The sequence below is a fragment of the Ranitomeya imitator genome, chromosome 6 (genome assembly GCF_032444005.1).
Source record: "Ranitomeya imitator isolate aRanImi1 chromosome 6, aRanImi1.pri, whole genome shotgun sequence".
NCBI lineage: Eukaryota > Metazoa > Chordata > Amphibia > Anura > Dendrobatidae > Ranitomeya > Ranitomeya imitator.
Genome location: NC_091287.1, coordinates 510288652 through 510312931, shown reverse-complemented (window position 1 = coordinate 510312931; position 24280 = coordinate 510288652). Strand labels below are relative to the sequence as shown.

Genomic DNA, 24280 nt, shown 5'->3' with positions numbered 1-24280 from the left:
GGTTTTTCATCACATTGTAGCAGTGGAGGGATAACTAAGATAAGCCCCCTGCACATGAGATAGCCTTCTGTTGGCCTAAAGTCACCCCGATCCGTGACATAGGGGTGACTGTCACGGTGTGAATCGTGACATAGTGTGTCTAAATTTGCCATTTTTAGTACACCTAGTGTACATCAGCTAATGAAAATGTAAAACAGGTCCAAAGAAATGAAGCGCCTAACGGTATGTCGTGAGTAAACCGAGTACAATAGAGCACATGAAGATTGGTAAAATAAGGCAGTAACTAGACTCATTATTGTGGGTGCAAGCAAGATTTTATCAGAATTGTGAACATTAAATAAACTATTATTTTTGTGATCACGTCTTTAAAATGATAAACTGATGCCCCAACCCTCTTCATAGTAGTGCTGTTCAAAGACCGAAAATGAATGTCCTTTGTAAGGTTGGATTCCAAGATTTATGTTTCACGATTCAATGGACCCGCCGGGGGGGTCTTGCGGCCTGAACTCCGCAGCCTCATACGTGCCTATGAAGATGTCAAATTTGTTTCAGGAGACCCATGGCCAGTCCTTGGATCGCAGTCCATATTCTGATCACGAAATATGTATACACTATGTTGTCGTAAAATGGTTCCGTACTTCACAACATTTTTTAAGTGGACTTTTAAACATACAGTCTGTTCATCATCTTTAGTAAAATCAAGGACAAAAAAAACAAAACAAAACAAGTCTTCGATCTTTAAATCGCAGCGAGGTCACTGGATCTTGGTGAGCAGACTGTATAAATCCCTCTGCTTCCGCACCGTACATCCTATGGGCACGCTATGCTCTGTAGATGGGTTCATGGAACGTCTCGTCAGGTGGCAGCACTGAGATTTTAGGACTGTGTAATCTGTAAAGTTTCCAGCATGTTTTCTACTGCCTTTAGAGACATCTGCGAGTCCGTCATGGTCCGGCCTGCAAGCTGAGAAGGAGAATTATTAATTCACATTAGCAAGAGCTCAGAATGAAGCTATTTTTATGGAACCGCTTGAGTTGACTTCAACATTCAAATGTTTGCTGGGGCCTAGGATGATAATACTGATCTCCAGTCAAATCTTTTTTTTTTTTCTGAAAAGTTTCCGGTTGTCCACTATAATTGTCTTGCATGATACAAGCACGATAGGAGAGGGAAGCGTTCACTTCCTGTGACTGACCGCTAGGATTTAAACATAGTGACCTGGACCATGTTGCAGTTGCACGATCTCTCTACAAGTCTCAGTTCACATTAAACTCGATACTCTTCCCCAAATACTACAAAGACTGGAAACAATGGTGGAGCCTTCATATTGACAGTACTGTTAAGGGTGACGGTTACAATCAGTGGTCAATTCATTCATTAATTTCCAAGAGCGGTAATAGTGAGTTTTAAGGGTTAAAGTCCATTTACAATGTACGATTTTGCAGCGTTAAATATTTACAGATTATTGATCAATTAAAAGCCTGTTCACACAGAAAGAGCAAAGTAAATGATCTGCGCTTAGCAATCTTTAATAGATCGCTCAGCGAACATGAGCTGCAATCGCTCTCGGCAGCAAGAGTCCTGTTTACACAGGATGATGCGCTGCTGATGATATTATGCACTACACAAAAGACACCGATTAACAAGCCTTTTTTCTTTTTAATCAGCAGCCTGTTTACAATGAAAGATGATCATGAATAAGCCTTCTTATATACGGTGGCTCAGTGGTTAGCATTTTTACTTTGCAGCGCTGGGGTCCTGGCTTCAAATCCCACCAAGAACAACCTCTGCAAAGAGTTTGTATGGCTTTCCTCCTGCACTCCAAAGACCTATTGCTCGGGAATATAGCTCCAATGGAGACAGCGTTGATAATTTCTGTAAAGCGCAGTGGAATTAATGGCGCAATATTAGTGAGGACAACAATAACGTTCGTACATCATCATCGTTCAGAGTAAACGCAGCTTACCTGAAACGGGCATGTCATAAGTAGAGTTGAGTGAATTTTTCAAAATTTGGTTCCTATTCCGATCGGCTGCGAATATCGTTTTTGCATTATTAGCCGAGCGTCATTGGAGTCAATGGGAGTAGAAAAGTACGAATATGTTTGGAACTGATGAAACATAAATTCGGCACAAATAGGATACCAATATGGCACGAATATGCAAATTCAGATTCGGCGACCGATTCCGAACAGATTCGCTCAACACTAGTCATAAGCGTTGAAAGAACATCTCAAAAAAATAGACACCATGACATGGGGAGCACCCCACCAGCAACGGCTGAATGTAGACCCCTAGAAGCGAGTACCGCCACTCAAAATAAAAGTAGCAAGAAAGCCAACGTGTCGTTTTTCAACATTTCCTCCCAATAAATGTAGAAACGGTCAACGATAATGGCCTAAAACTTAACTTACGCAACAGAAAAGAGCCAAAGAGCAGCCATGGTCTTCCACTGGATAGCTCAGCAGCGCTAGGAAAGATTAACAGTCCACTACACCATTAAACTAAGGTTTAATTTCCACTCAGGAAGAAATTAAGTCCGGCCAATTATATCTTCCTATAATTACCCCGCCAGGCAGCTCTGTGAGTTGACTGAAGCCCTTTGAATGGAGAAGCTGCTGAGTGCTTCATGCTGCTTTTAAAATGAGTTTTCTAACGGCCCTGACAACCTCCATCCCTCATCGGCCGGATTACGCGGCACATATTAAAGCAGGTAAAAAAGGCTGGCTTTTGTCAGTGAAAGGCGCATTTGCAATACACAGGCAATAAAGTGAACATTTCTCTAGAGAACACTTGTGCAATTTGCTTTTGGTACAGGGAAAGAAAAGAAACCATATCGAAAATGTATTAAGTGTTTAAATGTTCACTTTAGACCAAGAAACTTTATCTTTTTTATTTTGAGAGGCTGAATATTACAGCTGTGATTTATGAGCCGCCCCCCCTAAAACTTCCATTCATTTAGTAAGTCTGGTATGATGTGTGGGGAAGGATTATGTGATCAAGAAACAGTTCCACCGAGGAGCTGGGAGTTGCCGGTAACCTGTTTCTGACCTTCAGCTACGCGACCTGATCAATCACTGGCCGGGAACAGCTTTTCTCTTTTATTACACGCTCGCTGCTTGATAAAGGTAAGCACCGCTGAGGTCTTCACCATCACTTAATAATAGAGGAATTGGACGAGCGCACGGAAAAGCATCTGCTCGGTCCCACGTCCTGGTTACACCACGGATCGCACTTTATTAGACTGCAGCTATTTGTTTCCTTTCTTGGCTACAACACATATCTTGTTTTATTGGACTGCGAGATTTGGTTTCGGTCCTGGCAACGCTTTAGGTCTTCTCTTGTAATTGTACAGCAGGCTTTAGATTAATTCATGGCGGCATTGTATGTGCGCTACAGGGTTATGCGTAAACCTCTCTCACATGTAAATGCACTGACTATACTAGATTTTCCAAAGTTCTATAGTGCCTTTAAAGAGGTTATCCGGGACTTTGGTTATTATTTTGTATGAGGGTAAGTTGCTAACTACCTGCTCGTTCTGCCCAGCGACGATCTCTGCCGGTGATTCCCCGGCGTCATTTCCTGTCTGCTGATGTCATGCTGATTGACAGCCGACTCAGATGGCTACCTATCAGGATGACATCGGCAGGGACGCCCCGTCTGCAGAACACACGAAGAGAAGCTGGTCTGTCGATGTGACATCACCAGAAGCAGGAGAATCGCCAGCACGAGCAGTCCCTGAGCCAGAACAGGCAGGTTGTTAGTAAGTACCTGCCAAGACGTTCTTAGCCTGAAACAAAAAAAAAAAATAGTAAGCAACATCCCAGATAACCTCTCTTAAAGGGTTTACCAGTCTTTGCAACGCATTTTGCAAAATTGTTATAGTGCATCAAAAATGGAGCAACTTCACAAACTATAATTACTTTGCATCTTCAGGTTTGTGTGTCCACACAGCAGACAACAATCAAGCCCTGCGTAATCTGGTCCTGCAGTCGTACGGTCTTCCACCGGGGTGACGGCAGATCGTGGCAGTGCGCCATCACTTGCTGTAACTGGAAACCCTTGGATACGTATTATACAATCCTCTTTCTTGTTGGATCAGTAGATCCCAGAGATGTGGCCACCAGCTAGTAGTAGTCCTTAGTGGTGGCATCAAGTGTTCAGTTTCCATGCAGTGTTAATGGCATAGGTTAAGCACAGCACAGTGATATCTCCGGCCGCCCCCAAGACGCTAACACCAGACCATTCTCAATGGGGATCCTGGAGTCTGCCGTGTTCTGGCGATCAGCCGTGATCCTGGGTTGGACCGCCACTATTTGCCAGTTACAATCTATTCAGTGGATAGGTGGAAACTGGTAAAAACTCCTCTTTACAGCAATATGACCTCAAGAATTAGAATTAGTTCCTCTCCGAGATGACTTTTTTCCTCTACATAGAAATATGCTAGGAAATCTGTAACCATATAACCCATCTGAGAGCAGCATAATGTAGGGGGGCAGAGACCCCAATTCTAGAGATGTGTCACGTACTGGGCTGTTTACTTAAGTTTAGATAATTTCATGATATAAATTCCATTTTCACTAGGGGACTAGTAAATCTGCTGCTAGGTAGTCCTCCATAATCATGAGCTCTGTATAACCCCACCCCCACCACTGATTGGCAGCTTTCTATGTACGCTGTGCATAGGCAGAGAGCTACGAATCAGTGGTGGGGCCAGGTAATACTACCTGATAAAAACCTGGTGACAGATTCCCTTTTCCGGAGACTCTTCACTCTAATAAAGGGAGGAAAAGCATAATCTTTGGCATTAGGCCTCAGACGCCCATGAGTCACATATGCGTTCTGTGTATTTCACAAATAGAATACAGAGGGTTCTTGTTCTATGAGATTGCTCACATGTCCATTGATCCAAAAAAAAGGCCAGAAGACATACCTGTCTCGATGAAAATTACCCATACAGTGGGTAGTCAATGCATCAGTCAATCGACACAGTGAATCTGAAGAACTAGGCTAAATTTCTAATTGAAGGTATTTGATATTATTACACCTACTACATATTGAGATAGGATCTTGGAGATGGGAATACCACTTTAACAACTGATGGCCATTGGATAGGTCATCTGAGACCAATGGGGGTCCGACACCGGTCCGGAACTACTTATTGATTGGCGGCTGTTGCAGAGCACTGCACTTTATCCCATATTCACAGTACTCGGCAGAGGCTACTTAGTATGGGGCTGCCGTATCCCACCCCATACATCACTTACATCTACCACATAGTGGCAGAGATGGCGTATCTGTTCTTCAGAGCAGCAGCCGCCTGTGCCTTAAAGGGAGGGTGCCGTGATTTTAGTTTTTGTATTAATAATTATTGATTATATAATCAATTATTTTTAATACAAAAGTAAATGTAGTACTTTAATACTTTTTTATTTATTCATTTTTACTTTTGCCACTGGAGGCCGCCATTTTCATTAGTGTGGGTGTAAGTGTCTGGACACGACACTTGCACACCTCACTTACGGCAGCCATGGACATAGGAGCCAACAGTCGGGCTCCGACCGCTTCTCCTGCCTCTCAGCTGTGACTTGGGCACGCCCACTTGGCTGCTACGTCACAGCTGTGAGAGGAGATCGCGGCCATTTTGTTTTTTTCCTCTGTCATCGCACACACTGAGTGCGATCATAGCAGGAGCTGCCAGGGAGAAGCTGCTGCTGGGAAGAGAGGTCCGGGGTGAGTATCTGCAGCCAGGAGCTGTGATTGCAGCCTGTACTTAGTATTACAGCACAGGCTGCAATCACTGCTCACTGCCGTTCAGAGCAGGGAGATCGTCACACTGCTCTGCCCTGAACATGACTCAGCACTTCCTGGGAGAGGACTGAAGGTAAGTACAGAGTTTCTATTTTCTTATGCATCTACCACTGCTACCAGCCCCTATATACCACTGCTACCTGCCCCTATATACCACTGCTACAAGCCCCTATATACCACTGCTACTAGCCCCTATATACCACTGCTACATGCCCCTATATACCACTGCTACATGCCCCTATATACCACTGCTACCTGCCCCTATATACCACTGCTACCTGCTCCTATATACCACTGCTACAAGCCCCTATATACCACTGCTACTAGCCCCTATATACCACTGCTACATGCCCCTATATACCACTGCTACATGCCCCTATATACCACTGCTACCTGCCCCTATATACCACTGCTACCTGCTCCTATATACCACTGCTACCTGCCCCTATATACCACTGCTACATGCCCCTATATACCACTGCTACCAGCCCCTATATACCACTGCTACCTGCCCCTATATACCACTGCTACCTGCCCCTATATACCACTGTTACCTGCTCTTATATACCACTGCTACCAGCCCCTATATACCACTGCTACCTGCCCCTATATACCACTGCTACCTGCCCCTATATACCACTGCTACCTGCCCCTATATACCACTGCTACCAGCCACTATATACCACTGCTACCAGCCACTATATACCACTGCTACCTGCCCCTATATACCACTGTTACCTGCCCCTATATACCACTGCTACCTGTCCCTATATACCACTGCTACCTGCCCCTATATACCACTGCTACCAGCCCCTATATACCACTGCTACCTGCTCCTATATACCACTGCTACCAGCCCCTATATACCACTGCTTCCTGCCCCTATATACCACTGCTACCAGCCACTATATACCACTGCTACCTGCCCCTATATACCACTGCTACCTGCCCCTATATACCACTGCTTCCTGCCCCTATATACCACTGCTACCAGCCACTATATACCACTGCTACCAGCCACTATATACCACTGCTACCTGCCCCTATATACCACTGCTACCAGCCACTATATACCACTGCTACCAGCCACTATATACCACCGCTACCAGCCCCTGTATACCACCGCTACCAGCCCCTGTATACCACCGCTACCAGCCCCTGTATACCACCGCTACCTGCCTCTGTATACCACCGCTACCTGCCTCTGTATACCACCTACCACTGCTGCCTGCCTCTATATACCATCTACCACTGCTGCCTGCCTCTGTATACCACCTAACAGTGCTGCCTGCCTCTATATACCATCTACCACTGCTGCCTGCCTCTGTATAGCACCGCTACCTGCCTCTGTATAGCACCGCTACCTGCCTCTGTATACCACCTACCACTGCTGCCTGCCTCTATATACCATCTACCACTGCTGCCTGCCTCTATATACCATCTACCACTGCTGCCTGCCTCTATATACCATCTACCACTGCTGCCTGCCTCTATATACCATCTACCACTGCTGCCTGCCTCTATATACCATCTACCACTGCTGCCTGCCTCTATATACCATCTACCACTGCTGCCTGCCTCTATATACCATCTACCACTGCTGCCTGCCTCTATATACCATCTACCACTGCTGCCTGCCTCTATATACCATCTACCACTGCTACCTCTGTCCTGTGTAGCTAATCCTGTCCTGTGTACAGTATCACACAAGATAGGATTAGATACACGGCTCAGCAGTCAGTATCTAATCCTCTCCTATGCACTCCTCTCCCCCTGCGTGTCTTTCCCCATTGTGGTTTATTATTTTTGTTGTGGGAGATGAGGGAGTCGAGGATTATGCGTTCGGTATGGTATAAAAAAGATTAATAAAGGACTTTATTCTGGCCGAGTCTTTATTTACAATACATGTGAGGTCTATGTGGCGGCATTATGGGTGATCTATATGGCGGTATTATGTGAGAAGCATATGGTGGTATGTGAGAACACTGGCGGTATTATGTGTGATCTATATGGTGGTGAGAACACTGGCGGTATTATGTGTGATCTATATGGCGGTATTATGTGAGAACACTGGCGGTATTATGTGTGATCTATATGGTGGTATTATGTGAGAACTGTATGACAGTATTGTGTGATCTATTTGATAGTATTGTGTGTGATCTATATGGCGGTATTATGTGAGAAGCATATGGTGGTATGTGAGAACACTGGCGGTATTATGTGTGATCTATATGGCGGTATGTGAGAACACTGGCGGTATTATGTGTGATCTATATGGCGGTATGTGAGAACACTGGCGGTATTATGTATGATCTATATGGCGGTATGTGAGAACACTGGCGGTATTATGTGTGATCTATATGGCGGTATGTGAGAACACTGGCGGTATTATGTGTGATCTATATGGCGGTATGTGAGAACACTGGCGGTATTATGTGTGATCTATATGGCGGTATGAGAACACTGGCGGTATTATGTGTGATCTATATGGTGGTATTATGTGAGAACTGTATGACAGTATTGTGTGTGATCTATATGGCGGTATTATGTGAGAACAATATGGCAGTATTATCTTCAGAAAGCGGACCCATTCTATGGTGGTTCTGGCTGAGCACCTGCACGCAGGTCTGGGGTAATAGAGGGGGCAGCATGACCTCCGTTAGGTGCAGTCAGGGGAAGGCTGGTGAGGTAGCTGAAGAGAGGGGTCTCATTTTTATCGTTACTATATGGCTACATTTCCTTCCCAGCGTCACCCCAGACTGCGCTTGTCGCCTCGCTTTCACATATTGCCAGGACAGGATGGAGAAGACAGGATCTGAGGAGGGGAATGGGGTCTGCATGCAAAGTCTGGATCAGACCAGGCCATCAATCCGCAGAAATGTTTCCTGGATTTCTGTGGAGCAGACGGTCCATCCATGTGTATAAAAGACAGCGTTCTATGTACAATCCCTGGCTGCTCCGCGCACCGAACAGGGGGCCCCCATAGACCAGCACTCTGCTCTCCTGAAATACTCTGTGCTGCTGTCACCCTGCTCCCTCCACCAAATATCTCCCAGAATCCTTGCTGCCTGCCATCCTTGGTGACTGTCTACTTGTCAGTATAAGGCTGCCTTCACACTAATCAGTATTTGGTCAGTATTTTACATCAGTATTTGTAGCCAAAACCAGGAGTGGGTGATAAATACAGAAGTGGAGCAGATGTTTCTATTATACTTTTCCTCCATTTGTTCCACTCCTGGTTTTGGCTTACAAATACTGAGGTAAAATACTGACCAAATACTGCTAGTGTGACGGCAGCCATACTCTGCAGTCACCAACAAAATGGCTGCTCACTGGGTTCCTGAATATCCTCCTCTCTAATCCCTTAGCAAACACCCAGAAGGGGAGGAGACATCACACCCGTCAGCAGACTCCGCCCATAATTACTGCAGTGCAGTAATGTGAGCTATTTGTACACTAGGTTTTTCTGAAATTTCAGCAGCTGCTCCCCCTAGTGTTGAAAAGTGGAAATTCCAAAACTTTTCAAATTATTTTTCATATTTTACTAAATTATAAACAAATGATATTTTTTAAGAAAATGTAATCATTAATTCTTTACATTTTTACAATTTCTGAAAAAAATTTTTTTTTCATGGCACCTTCCCTTTATTAACGGCTCTATCAGACGTGTCCGCACTGAATGCTCTAGGTGTACTGCACCTACAATGCTCCCACAGCTGCTGCCGGCTCAGATAAAAGGCTTTGTCCAGCGACACAGGTTACTCTTTATTTCCACTCTGCTGGCTGATAAACTCGAAGCACGCCCGGCCTGAAGGAGAACAGAACCTCTTTTCTTCTGACGCTCGCCTTCAATTCCCAGGCAAACAGGAACGGTCGTAATCTGCTGCCACGGGAGCTTCAATTCCTTCCAGAAACCGCTTTGATATAAAAAGCAGCCGTAATTCCTGGGAATCTTTTGATAAAATCACTGGGACGTTTGAAGAAATTAGGTCGTATTTCTGAGTGCTACATTAAACATTAAAAAAAAAAATTATATATATTGCTAAATATATATATATATATATATATATATATATATATATATATATATATATATATATATATATATATATATATATATATATATATATATATATTTTTTTTTTTTTTTTTTTTTTAAACACGTAGTTAACTAAAGAAATGCTGATCTTAAAAGTCGGTTGTGCGGGAACAGAAATAAAAGTGTTGTTGGCTGAGTATTACTGCAGCCTACCGTATATACGCTGAGTTTTTCAGCACATTTTTTTGTGCCGAAACCGCCCCACTCGGGTTGTACACGAGTCATTGTGACAGAAGATGGCAGAAGAGGGGCAGCGGCGGAGCAGCAGGTCACAGAGGCAGGAGCCGGCTACGCAGCTAAAGCCTGTGCCCGCTGCTAAAGAGAAATCACTGCACTGGCAATGAATATTCATTTCTCTTATAGCGCGCACAGTTACAGCCGCTGGGCTATCACGGGTGCCCGCTCATTAAGGTAATGAATATTCACCTCTCCACTCACACAGGCGTGGAGAGAGGTGAATATTCATTACCTTAATAAACAGGGACACATGATCGCTCAGCCGGAAGAACTATTGGCACCGTAGCGAGGGCACGCAGGGACGGGCAGCCACGCAGACAAGGACGGGGACGGGGAGCCATGCATACAAGGACAGGGATGAGGGGACAATGCATACCCGACGCGAGTCAATAAATTTCCCAGTCTTCATGGGAAAATTAGGTGCCTCGGCTTATACACGAGTATACACGGTAATTGGAAGGTGGTGACCTGTAATGTCAAACACAGCTTTTCAACAGAGGTGGTGCTGTATCTGGTGTAGGAAAAAAAAAATCATTGGCTATGAGATCAATGGGGGTCAGACACTCCTCGCCACCCCCAATCAGATCAATGGGGGTCAGACACTCCTCGTCCCCGCCGATCAGATCAATGGGGGTCATACACTCCTCGTCCCCGCTGATCAGATCAATGAGGGCGAGACACTCCTCGTCCCCGCCGATCAGATCAATGAGGGTGAGACACTCCTCGTCCCCGCCAATCAGATTTATGAGGGTGAGACAGAAGTGAATAGAGCTAAACTCCAATGGAAAAAATTTACGATTTGCCTCGTTCTTGTGACTTGATGATCATCTGTGCGCTGAAGCTTTGTATTTTATTAATTGTAAAAGGTGACTGGAATGTGGAACTGAAAAAGTGAAGCAAAAGACCAGCGTCAGATGGAACGAGAAAGTCCCAGTCCAACCATTCGGAGCATCAGTCACCTTCTCCATGGTGTAGGGAGGAATCATGAGCCCCCAGAGCCATGAACTCTACAACTTATTTCTATTATGGGGTATAGTACACTTGCCTTGTGTACCTGCGAAGGGTCAACGGTGGAATAAAAAGTGTAGCGATGTAATACAATCTCACTGTCAACTAGATTAATGTCCTTTGCTGAAAATGGTCAAATCCCTGCAGACATGATGCAAAATGTAGGAGAAAGCTTTCCTAAAAGAGTTGAAGTTGTAGTAGCAAAGACACGACTTCTTTCTAGAGGCTATATAGGATTAGAAAAATATATGTTTTCTTCCAGAAACAGTGCCACCACTGACTACAGGTCATGTGTGGTACTGCAGCTCAGCGTCTAACTTAAATGTAGCCATGCTGCAATACCGGACTCAACTTGTATTTTGTTTCTTTGGGGCGATAAATCGCCACCACCATGAGGGGTTTGTGGCAGTGGCTCACGGTACGTTCTTCTTCCTAGGGAGAAGACATGCATGCCAGGCTGGGTCCGTTCTCAAGATCAATGGGGTTCCCAGTGGTCAGGTAGTTATCCCCTACCCTATGAATAGGGAATAGTTTACAAATTTGGGATCTTAAATTTATGCCTAATTTTAGACCATTGGCATTTGCCTTGGATGCAATGTGTTTAGCATGTTGTTTCGCTTCGAATCAGAGTCTAAATAACAAATTTATGTAATAGGGTTTAGTGTAAAACTGTAAATTCACTTCAACATCGAAACTGCAACACAAAAAAAAAATCTAAAGTAGTGGAGATCTAGTAATCACAGGACACGGACATGTTAATGAAATGCAAATGATGACAAAAAATGGAAAATAGAAAAACAACTTGATTTATTTAGTATTGAGTATGAGCGCCAAGTGCAGAAATTCCGACATTTAGAGCTTTAGCTACTATCATTGAGGTTAGTAATGGTTGTCTGAAGAACGTCCTGCCACGCTGAATGCAAATAATCAAAATCCACTGCTGGCAGCTCCTTTGTAATGGTCTTCCAATGATGCCCCAGATGTGTTCGATATGAGACAAGTCCGGTGACGCTGCAGGCCATGGTAGTACGTTTAGGCTGCTCAAAGTAGCACCAGCTATGCGGCCTGGTGTTGCCGTATTGAAAAACAGTTCCTGGGATATTTTGGAAAAATGGCCTTACCACTGGATTCACAACCAAATCAATGTAAGACTGAGCTGGTGGAAAGGAGCTGCCAGCAGTGGATCTTGATGATTTCCTCAAGTGCATTCAGTGGCAGAAAATTCCTTAGACAACCATTAATAACCTCATTGATAGACAAGTATACACCGTAAGTGCCGGGATTTCTGAAGGTGACTCATACTCAAATACTAAATAAATTGAGATGTTTGAAAATTCTTGCTTCCATTTTTTCCACGATTTGCGATTCCCATAATCTCACAACTTTCCTTTTTGCTATTGCAATTTCAATGTTGAGGAGTGTAAAAAGATGGTATCTAGAAGCCAAAAGATCCACATGCTGATTAAAAAGACAGTGTGCAAAAACAATATTTATATTAGAATCGGCAAACTCCGAGGTTCTAGTAAAGTCGGGCCGCCGGGACTTAGCTGTACTTGGACGAGCTGCTCTCGAAGAATTCTTATATATTGTAGATGTCAAACATAATTCCAATCACCGGCTTACAAGCAGCTGACGGAGGTCATTTTCTCTGACAAGCAATTAGTCTGTCTACATTAATCAGAAGGAGCAACCTGAAGTGGTTACACCAAAATGATCGCAGCTCTGCCACATCTACAATTATAAACATGGTTCGGGGGTATTAAAATTCAATAACCTGTCCAAAAAAAAAAAAAAAAAAGTGTTTGACTGGAAAAATAAAAAAGTGAATGGGATCTCATTAAAGTGATGTCTTAGTAATAATATAGGGCGTCTCGCAGCCAAGTTTCCCTCTTTTAAGGCATGCAAATCCGCTGACCAAGATTGCCGAAAAGCAAGTAGTTCTGCGAAGAAGGAATGACCACCGTTGGACGTGCATCACATAAAGGAGTGAGGCAAATACAGTGGCTTGCGAAAGTATTCACCCTCTTGGCTTTTTAACCATTTTGTAACATTACATTCTGTGTTTAAATATATTAGGAATCCGATTTGTTTGTGATGCATCAGTCTAATGAAGTGAGAAAAATATTGGATCCCATAAACTAAAAATTGTCGTGTATATGTATTCACCCTTTTGCTATGAAGCTTCTAAAAATGTCTGATGCAAGCAATTACCTTCAGAAGTCCCATGCTTAGTGACAGCACGTCCCCCTGGGTGCAGTCGAAGTGTCACATGTCTGTCACTATAACTATATACACTTTACCTTTTCTGAAAGGCCCCAGAGGCTGCAACACCATTAGTCAAGAGGCACCACTGACCGAATCACACCATGAAGACCAAGGAGATCTCCAAACAAGTCAGGGACAAAAGTTGTTGACAACAAGTCAGGGTTGGGTTATAAAAAAAATATCCCAATCTCTAATGATTCCCCAGAGCACCATCAAATGGAAAGAACATGGTACCACAACAAGCCTTCCAAGAGAGGGCCACCTACCAAAACACTCAGCCCAAGACCAAAGCAACACTAAAGGAGCTACAGAGTTCCCAAGCAAAGTCTGGAGTATCTGTCCATACGACCACAATAAGCCATACACTCCATAGAGGTGGTCTTTACGAAAGCGTGGGCAGAAAAAAAAAAAAAGTCTTTACTTACACACAAAAATTCTAAGGCTCATTTTGAGTTTGCCAAAAGACATGTAAGAGACTCCCCAAATGTATGGAGGAAGATGCTGTGGTCAGATACGACAAAATGTAACTTTTTGGCTACCACAGAAAACACTAAGTCTGGCTCCAAACCTACACAGCTCATCGACCCAAGAACACCATCCCTACAGTGAAACACTGTGGTGGAAGCATCATGCTTTGGGGATGTTTTACGGCAGCAGGGAGAGGGAAAATGGATTCAGTTGAGAGGAAGATGGATGGTGGAAATGCAGGCATGTTCTTAAGCAAAACCTGTTTCAGTCTGTCAGTGATTTGAGACTGGGACGGAGGTTCACCTTCCAACAAGACAATAACCCAAAACATACTGCTAAAGCATCACTCCAGTCATTTAAAGGTAAACATGTCAATGTTTTGTAGTGGCCTAAACAAAGTCCAGACCTTAATCTAATTGAGAATCTGTGGTCAGACTTGGAAGGTTACTGTTCACCAGAGGAAACATCTAACTTGAGACACCTGGAGCAGTTTTGCTTTGAGGAATGGGCAAAACTGCCACAAAAGGAGGCTCTACAAAGTACTGACTTTAGTGGGAGGAATAGCTATGCACACTGAAGTTTTCAGTTATTTTGTTTTATTTGTTTGCTTCACACAAAAAAATATTCACAGTTGTAGACCTGTTATTTACATGAACTAATGCAAACCCTAAAAAACAGTGAAATTCCAGGATGTGTGAAAACAGCATTAAGCTACTTACTGGTAGCGGCATTTCTCGGAGGCCCATGACAGCACGACGAGAGAGGGGATCCGCCCATTAGGAACAGGAAACCTACAGATACAAAAGGGCGGTACCTCTCCCTTGCCTCAGTTGTATTTCAGAGTCTTGAGAGGACTACCGCGGTTAGTGGTACACAAAAATATACACTATATACAGATTATATACAAAAATAGCAGACATCTATTGGGACTGGTATCATATTGTGAAATATATACATTTATATGGAGTGCAACCCCCACGTGAATAGGGAGGGAACTAAGGGTGCTGTCATGGGCCTCCGAGAAATGCCGCTACCAGTAAGTAGCTTAATGCTTTACTCGGACTCCCATGACAGCACGACGAGAGAATTACAGAGATGTAAGCTTCCTTAGGTAGGGACTATGGCCTGTAGCACCCTTAACTCGAATGTGAGATCAGAGGAAGCCCCCAAATCCAACCTATAGTGCTTAAAGAAGGTGGACGGGGATGACCATGTGGCCGCCTTACATATCTGGTCGATTGATACTCCAGACTTTTCCGCCCAGGATGTAGCCATGGCCCTGGTGGAATGCGCCCTCAGATTCTGCGGAGCCGGACCCCCACCTGCAGTGTAAGCCAAAGAGATAGCCTCCCTAATCCACTTTGCTAGTGTGTACTTTGATACCCTAAGTCCCTTTCTAGGGTTTTGGAAAGATAAAAACAACGCATTATCTTTCTTCCAAGTGTCAGTAATAGAGATGTATTCTAGCAGGCATCTCCTAAGATCTAATGTATGGAGTAGTTCTTCTTTAGGGTTGGAGGGATTGGGAAGGAAGGATGGTAAAACTATCTCCTGTGTCCTGTGAAACCGTGATGACACTTTCGGTAAATAGGCTGGGTCAGGTCTGAGGATTACTCTGTCTGGTAGAAACTCTGTATAAGGGGATACCCTGGAGAGCGCTTGTATGTCTCCAACTCTACGAGCAGATTTAATTGCCACAAGAAAGGCTGTCTTAAGAGATAGGGCCTTAATTGAAGCTGAATGTAATGGTTCAAACGGCTCTCTAGTCAATGCTGACAGGACTAGGTTGAGATCCCAAGGCATAGATCTATCTTTATGTATGGGTCTAGATCTAATAGAAGCTTTAATGAACCTTGAGATCCAATAATTATTGGCGATGTTACATGAAAATAGAGCCCCTAGGGCCGAGACCTGTACTCTTAGAGTACTAGTGGATAGATCTAGCTCTAGGCCTTTTTGCAGAAATTCTAAGATTTGTTTAATAGGTAATCCCTCTTCTAAATTAAAATCAGAAGAGGCCAGAAATTTCCGCCAGGTCCTAGCGTAGATTGTTGTGGTTATTTGCTTTCTACTTTTCATAAGGGTCTCAATTAGACTCGGGGAGAACCCTTTGCTTTTTAGTAACGCCCTTTCAAAATCCATGCCGTTAAATGGAGATTCTTTACTTGAGGATGGCTGATCGGCCCCTGGTAGAGCAGATCTGGAATGTCCGGAAGTACCCAGGGGTCTTCCACTGACATGATCCTGAGCCAAGTGAACCAGGCCCTTCTGGGCCAGAATGGGGCAATCAATATAACTCTGGCTCGATCTTCTCTTATCTTCCTGACTACTAAGGGTATCAGGCCTAGTGGAGGAAATGCATATGCCAGTTGAAAATCCCATCTGATCAGAAAAGCGTCTACCGACAGAGGATTTTCTCTGGGATTTAGGGAACAAAATTTTGTTGTCTTCCGGTTGTCCCTGGTAGCAAATAAGTCTACTTCTGGATGTCCCCATTTGTGGACGATCTGATCGAACACGTAATTGTTTAGGGACCATTCCCCTTGTCTCAAGGTGTTGCGGCTTAGAAAGTCCGCTTTGATGTTTTCTTTTCCTCTTATGTGTAGAGCAGTTAGGGATAAGAAGTGATTTTCTGCTGTCTGGAACAGACGATCCGCCACTCTCATCAGTGACTCGGAATGAGTTCCACCCTGATGATTTATGTATGCGACCGCCACCTGGTTGTCCGATAGGATCTTGACATGATGACCCTGTAGATATATGAGGAATTTTTTCACTGAAAGCTCTACTGCCATTAACTCTTTCTGGTTGGAGGAGGCTGATGTTAGGGGAGGGAACCATAGACCCTGAACCATCATGTCATCCATGTGTGCTCCCCAACCCGTAGGGCTAGCGTCTGTAGTTACCACACGTGTTACCTGTGACACCCAGGGAACTCCCGCCGATAAGTTTTTACTGTCTAGCCACCACCTAAGAGAAGTGAGTGCTTTTGGACCAAGGTAATCTGATCCTGCAGGGACCCCTGTAAGATTCTATCATTAACCAGCACCTCGGATTGTAATGGTCTGGTGAGGAACTGGGCCCAACGGACAGCGGGAATGCAAGGGGTTAAAGAACCCAATAGTGACATAGCCTGTCTAAGGGTCATGGATGGCTTATCAATTGCCCTAGACACCTGTTGTTGGATATGTAACAACTTGTCGGGTGGAAGACAACACTGTTGGGATTCTGAGTTTAACAATAGTCCCAAAAATCTTTGTATTTTCTGGGGCTGTAAACGAGATTTTTCGTAATTTACGATCCACCCCAGATGCTCAAGTTCGGATGTGGCTGTCTCTAGCTGAGAACGGCAATGGTCTTCAGAGCTCCCTACTATAAGAAAGTCATCCAAGTAGGGAATAATTAGGATGTCAGACTCTCGTAAGTGTGCCATGACTTCGGCCACTAACTTTGTAAACACCCTAGGAGCTGCTGATAAGCCGAAGGGAAGAGCTCTGAACTGGAAATGGCGAATCTGGCCCCCCATTGACACAGCTACCCTCAGGAATCTCTGGAAGTGTTCATGTATTGGAACATGATAGTATGCATCTTTTAGATCTACCACTACCATGAAACAGTGATTAAACAACATTTTTATTGCTGAATTGATTGTTTCCATTTTAAATGATTCATTGACCAGGAACTCATTAAGACATCTGAGATTAATGATCGTTCTAAAAGATCCGTCTGGTTTCTTAATCAGAAAAAGAGGAGAATAAAATCCCCTTCCTCTTTCTGATTCCGGAATTTCAATCAGCACGTTCTTGGAACATAAGTTGATAACCTCTGCTTCCAGGGCTGCTTGCTCAAGGGGGGAGGAACGTAAAGGGGTTAATTTAAATTTTTCACGAGGCCAGTGATTGAAGTCCAGTTTTAGACCTTCAGTAATGATGCCTCTGACCCATTTACTGTTTGTAATGTCAAGCCAAGCTGAAGAGAATGCTGACAGTCTACCCCCCACAGGGATCGCTAGTCATTGGTCCGGTTTTTTCTGATCCTTTGAGGAACGGCGAAACATATAGCCCGTACCTCTACCGCGTCTGTCTTCCCATCTGAAACTTTCTCTAGTGGGAGAGGACCCGCGTTTTTTCCCGCGACCAAATCTCCTTCGATTGAAGGGCCGGCGGTAAGATGAATATAGACTAGGGAATTTCTTTTTGTCATCCCCTGCTTTTTCCAACAACTCGTCCAGAGTTGGACCGAAGAGATATTGTCCTTCGCACGGAATGGCGCAGAGCTTGGTTCTAGACTGAATGTCACCTGACCAGCATTTCAGCCACAAGGCCCTGCGAGCCGCGTTGGATAGTCCTGCCGCTCTGGCCGCCATTCTGACAGAGTCCACCGATGCGTCCGATAGGAAGGCTGCAGCATTCTGGATGGTCGGTAGAGCCTTCAGAATAGTATCCCTGGATGCACCGTCCTTAAGCTGAGACTCTAACTGATCTAGCCAGACCATTAAAGATCTGGCCGTACATGTTGCCGCTACGGCTGGTCTGAGAGATCCAGCCGCCATCTCCCAGGTACCTTTAAGGAATATATCTGCCTTTCTGTCCAGAGGATCCTTGAGGTTTCCCATATCCTCAAAGGGTAATGAGGCCTTTTTTGACGCCTTTGCAACAGCCGCGTCCAGTTTAGGAGCTTTATCCCATGTATCCACAACCGGATCGTCAAAGGGATACCTGCATTTTAACGCTGGTGGTAAGGCCCCCTTTTTTTCTGGTTGCTTCCATTCTCTAAGGATTAAGTCCTGAATCTTTTCGTTTACCGGGAAAGATCTATGTTTTTTACGATCAAGTCCGCTAAACATCATCTCCTGTTTCGAGGGCTGTGATTTAGGTTCCTCTATACCCATGGTGCCTCTGACTGATTTGACGACTTTGTCGATTCTATCCAAGGGTAGACAGAATCGTCCTGACTCCTCATCTGATGAAGAGGAGAGAGGACTGGAGAGATAGGAATTCTCCTCTCTTTCTTCCTCTGAAGAATTAGAGTCCAAGAGAGTCCTATGCTTTGAGCCTTCCGCTTGGGATAGGGACCGTAGTGATTCCCTTACTTCCAGCCGGATCATTTCCCTCAGATTTGCCGGAGTTACGGACTCTTCTGCTACCTAGGGGAGGACAATATAGGAGATAACTAATATCTGACCTAAAGTCACTACCACCAACCCGCTCCTGTAGACCTCACCGTCTGCTGTATACAGGGGGCACATAATTTTTTTGAACAAGAGTCAGGTAGAGGGACTCCACAGAGGGCACATTCCTTATGTTTAGACTTCCCCGTACTCTTCTTCCCCTGGAATTATAAAGTATAAAGGGGCCCGTGTCACAGAGTGAACTTTCACGTAGATCACTTACCCGTGCGCCAAAGTACAATACCGGAATCCGAGGGGTCTCTTTAGTCGAAGCTCTGGATCCTTGTTCGGAAGAGCTCTTACGACTGGGCTGGTCGCCTCTATCCTTCTGTTTGGGCTTCTGACGTACCTCGTCTGGCAGCTGCTGATGCTCACCACCACTCTCCATGACGAAATGCGACCAAAAGCAGGGATCTGACATCTCCACCTGCATAAATACCCCTTGGATCCGGTCAGCAGATGGGCCAGCGCTGTCCCTATTGGCCCAGGATACAGCAGAGGGCAGGAGATCTTGCGGTCAAAAACCGGCACACAGACGCGATGGGCGCCGCCATATTGGAACGACTGCGCATGCGCAGACGTCCGGCGACCCGGAAGCGGCCGCTAACTCCGCCCCCCCACGTCACTGCACCCGGAAATGCTCCAGCACGCGCTGAGAGCTGTGCAGGACGCCGGGGAATGGAGCGCAGCGCTCCGGGAGCTCACCCACACGCCTGAGCCCGGCACCCGCAGCCCCACCATACCGCTGCACCACCAATGGGAATACTTACCTGCGCTGACGCTGATGGAGGCAGGAAATCCTCCGGACTCCGCTCCCTGCTGCGAACGCCACTGCCGTGAAGTCCAGCAAGGACCACCGTGGCGTCTCCAGGGATCTCCGCACCGGCCGAGGTAGGAGACCCCCCCGCTACCGTAATCGGCCGGCCGGCCTGGGCCTTCTGTCTGTAGGCACCCGTCCCCTCAGGAACAGGAAACCAACTGAGGCAAGGGAGAGGTACCGCCCTTTTGTATCTGTAGGTTTCCTGTTCCTAATGGGCGGATCCCCTCTCTCGTCGTGCTGTCATGGGAGTCCGAGTAAACAGAAATTACTAATAGGAGAATGCGGGAGGATTGAATACTATCGAAAGCCACTGTATACAACCATAATTATTACATGAGGTAGCTGGTACTATACCATCGTCACAATGATGTATGTAATAAGTGTAAGGGGAGACAATACGCTCCATTTACAGGCAGCATCGAGAGGAGTAGTTATCCACATAAGATGGAGGACCTGACACCTAACAATTGCAAGGATCAGCTATTGGCAGATCTAGCAGCAGCCAGAAGTAGACCGTGTATGGAGCTGGGACATTGCAACTCTGTACATGGTGCAGTAGTACACTGGTGGTCCTCACAATAACGGCACAGGCATTATTCATGTGGGGGATGCCGCCAATTAATGGCATCAGCAGTCAATTGTTGTACAATGGGACCATGACCGCTGAGGCCAGTGATTGGCAGCAGCAGTCAGGAAAGTAATGGGACAGAATGCAAAACTTGAACCCAATGATTGAAGGGTTTTCACTTTTTTTTTTCTTTTTTAACAGAATAAAAGTTACCCTACCTGGGTCTAGTCCCGGCTCTCCACCTTTGTTCCAGTCTCAGTGTTTTGGCTGAAGCGGTGACATCACGTCAAGAGTGCACCTCACCGCTGCAATCAATCACTGAGCTCAGAGGCTGGGGCTGAGCTGCTTAAGCTTAGTGATTGGCTGCAGCATGATGTAAGCCGTCTCCACTACAGTCATAAGGGTGGAACAGCGAAGAGGCGGCACTGGAACCAAGGAGGAAGAGTATTATGTGATTTTCTTAAACATTTGAGTTCCATTTTTCCTAGAATTGAAAATTCTCTAAGAAAAGTGTCCCAATACTATAGTGCATCTCGTCCTTTTGGATGTCTTATTTTTTTTTTTAAATCCCAGACATCCCCATTAAACTTTTATGAGTTACGAACAAAAATATCAAAATTGTTCAACTGCAAAATGCATGTAGAAAGTCAGAAGAGTACGTCAATTTATGCAATGAAGATAGGGAATACAGCAATGATGTACCTGGTAAGCTTTTTTGATTTGATTCGCTGCCCACGTAGCAAATTTCACATTGTCCTTCTTCATTTTTGCGCTGGCCTTGGGATTAGCTGCGATGTGGAGTGATGACTACAACGAGACAAGAGAGGTCATTTTGTAGTTTATGAGGTGAACCTCCAAGTACAATCCGTCACACGTCTTCTGGCGTCACTTTGCACAAATATTATGGGCTGCAAACCATTTCATGGACAAGCAGAATTATCCCCGACTCTGGGATCCCCGCTAATCCTCAACGACAAGAAGTGACAGGGTCACTGCTCCTGGTGTCTCTTTTCCAAGGTGCTGCAAACTAATAACTAAAAACACCCTGAATTTCCAGAGCATTGGCCATTAGGCCCTGATGGATGTAGGGGTGGAAGTCCCTGGTGCACCTATAGTGACTACATCGGTCCATGTGGTCCATTTTGATAAGCAAACGGCCAAATATACTCAACATTATAAGCCAAGTTCTGCCCCAAATATTGTGATTACTAGTGAGAACATGAGATGAGAATTGATTCGCAGGACTCTCGTCTAGCGGCCAGGTCAGTACTCCATGACTGCTGGACCAGAGCCATGTGACCCACCTCCTACTGGTCGGCACCGCCAACTCCGCTTATGATTAGACGGTCTGGTGTAATGTCAGGGGGTTTACATTTAAAGCGCCACTCCAGCGCTGGAAAAAAAAAACCCGCTATGCTGGTGCTTTAACTTATAGAAAAGACGGGACAAGCTATTAGCCCAAATGTGAACGGAAGGGAAATTATTAATAGTTATTAAGCAGAAAGGAGTAAAGGACATAGGAGTAATATAGAAGGCGGCTATCTGCTCACAATTCATCAGTGCGTCCTAGTCACTTACTATATAAAGGCCAAATAAAGCTCTCATATTGCGGTTGTTCAGCTTCAGAGACTGGGAGAAATATTTCCTAGCCATTTCGAGGTTTTCAAGTCCACCCTGAGTGTATTTCACCTGTAAAATAAAGACAGGCGCATCAATAAGGGTCTATAAAACGATGGAAAACTGACGCGCTGTGCAACAGGTCGGACACTGCTGTTACCTGTCCCTCTGATAAAAGGAAAAGCGGAAATTCATCGCCTTAAATAAAGAAAACATCTGAAAAGAGGAGACGTTCAGTCGACATGGTGGACGGGTGTAGGGGCCGACTGAAATGCTCAAATCCAATCAGATTAGGACATACTGACATTTTTTGCACGTGAACATAGGCCCAGAATAATCTTCTGTGTTTTGCTCAGTAACCATTTTATGCTGTTCATTGACATTTTTGTGCTAAATTCCTCAAAATGGTGCACGGGTCCATGAATTTGGCGCTTTCGTTTTGTCTATAACCATTTTTGCACGTTCTGCTTAAATGTCGCAAATTTTGTTAAAAAGAAAAAAAATCACCGCTACATAAAATCACTTCAGGAGGGGAATTGAGTAGATTTAATTAAAAAAATTAAAAAGTGCAAGGTTTTGGGTTTTTTTTTTGTTTTTTTTTTTTTAAAGTCATAATTTTCCCCAAGGGTAAGCAAAACAAACAAACAAAAAAAAAAAAATAAGCAAGCAGGAAAACAAGTAGCATATATTTTAAAGAAGGCGCAAATTAAAAAAAAAAAAAAAAAGAACAAAATTAGACAAAAAAAAAAGAAGCAAAGGTAATCATGAATCAGATCCATGGGTTACTGCCCCCAGGCCGCTCTGACCCTCCAGACGCCGCCCCCAGGCCGCTCTGACCCTCCAGACGCCGCCCCCAGGCCGCTCTGACCCTCCAGACGCCGCCCCCAGGCCGCTCTGACCCTCCAGACGCCGCCCCCAGGCCGCTCTGACCCTCCAGACGCCGCCCCCAGGCCGCTCTGACCCTCCAGACGCCGCCCCCAGGCCGCTCTGACCCTCCAGACGCCGCCCCCAGGCCGCTCTGACCCTCCAGACGCCGCCCCCAGGCCGCTCTGACCCTCCAGACGCCGTCCCCAGGCCGCTCTGACCCTCCAGACGCCGCCCCCAGGCCGCTCTGACCCTCCAGACGCCGCCCCCAGGCCGCTCTGACCCTCCAGACGCCGCCCCCAGGCCGCTCTGACCCTCCAGACGCCGCCCCCAGGCCGCTCTGACCCTCCAGACGCCGCCCCCAGGCCGCTCTGAGCCTCCAGACGCCGCCCCCAGGCCGCTCTGACCCTCCAGACGCCGCCCCCAGGCCGCTCTGACCCTCCAGACGCCGCCCCCAGGCCGCTCTGAGCCTCCAGACGCCGCCCCCAGGCCGCTCTGACCCTCCAGACGCCGCCCCCAGGCCGCTCTGAGCCTCCAGACGCCGCCCCCAGGCCGCTCTGAGCCTCCAGACGCCGCCCCCAGGCCGCTCTGACCCTCCAGACGCCGCCCCCAGGCCGCTCTGACCCTCCAGACGCCGCCCCCAGGCCGCTCTGACCCTCCAGACGCCGCCCGCAGGCCGCTCTGACCCTCCAGACGCCGCCCCCAGGCCGCTCTGACCCTCCAGACGCCGCCCCCAGGCCGCTCTGAGCCTCCAGACGCCGCCCCCAGGCCGCTCTGACCCTCCAGACGCCGCCCCCAGGCCGCTCTGACCCTCCAGACGCCGCCCCCAGGCCGCTCTGACCCTCCAGACGCCGCCCCCAGGACGCTCTGACCCTCCAGACGCCGCCCCCAGGACGCTCTGACCCTCCAGACGCCGCCCCCAGGACGCTCTGACCCTCCAGACGCCGTGCCCCAGGCCGGTCTGACATACATTTTCGGATATGTAAAAGGTGCAAAAATCGCCTTGTGTGAACACTCACTTCAGCAAACTGCTGGTAGTAGAAGTGGTTGTGCGGGTTCGTCAGGATGAGTTCCTCCAGACAAAAAGCAGCCTTTGCATAACTGCATGGGAAGAAAATGGAAAAATAAACAAATAGCAAAAATCATTGTTGAAAATTGTATGTAAATCAATTTATGACGGACTTGTGTGCACGTTTCATGGGCCTCATAAAGGAAAAAAAAAAACTTATTGGTGACTTTCCTGCCAGTAGAAAATGAATGAAGCCGTGTCGCCAATTGTATGGAGACTTTTGGGCCCTGCAGTCGTATCAGGAGGGCATCTGACTCCGACAACAAGCAGCTACTGACCTTTTTT

At 46.0% G+C, this 24280-nt stretch overlaps 2 protein-coding genes across 3 annotated transcripts in view; both read right to left on the bottom strand.

Annotated features, from left to right (window-relative positions):
- Positions 1-292: 292 nt before the first annotated feature.
- EMC2 (ER membrane protein complex subunit 2) overlaps positions 293-24280 on the bottom strand; it is an 81280-nt gene continuing 57292 nt past the window's right edge. For both annotated transcript variants that reach the window (XM_069731779.1, XM_069731778.1), the window contains exons 9-12: positions 23946-24027; positions 22024-22134; positions 21148-21252; positions 293-963 (exon numbers count right to left, since the gene is read on the bottom strand). In XM_069731779.1, coding sequence (XP_069587880.1) covers positions 877-963; positions 21148-21252; positions 22024-22134; positions 23946-24027 — 385 coding nt within the window. In that variant the 3' untranslated portion in view covers positions 293-876. The remainder of the gene's footprint in view (positions 964-21147; positions 21253-22023; positions 22135-23945; positions 24028-24280) is intronic.
- On the bottom strand, positions 3070-19218 carry LOC138642292 (lamina-associated polypeptide 2, isoforms alpha/zeta-like). Its single transcript, XM_069730373.1, has 3 exons — positions 19111-19218; positions 18070-19033; positions 3070-3155 (listed from the first exon to the last, which is right to left on the bottom strand). Exons 2-3 carry the CDS (start codon positions 18992-18994, stop codon positions 3070-3072), a joined length of 1011 nt encoding a protein of 336 aa, XP_069586474.1. The 5' UTR covers positions 18995-19033; positions 19111-19218.

Coding starts and splice junctions, on each gene's coding strand:
- LOC138642292 (XM_069730373.1), bottom strand. CDS start 18,994: ATGATCCGGCTGGAAGTAAGGGAATCACTACGGTCCCTATCCCAAGCG. Junction 3,156..18,069: donor TGACAAAAAGAAATTCCCTA/GTCTATATTCAT, acceptor TCTATTATTAAG/TGATGGTGAAGACCTCAGCG.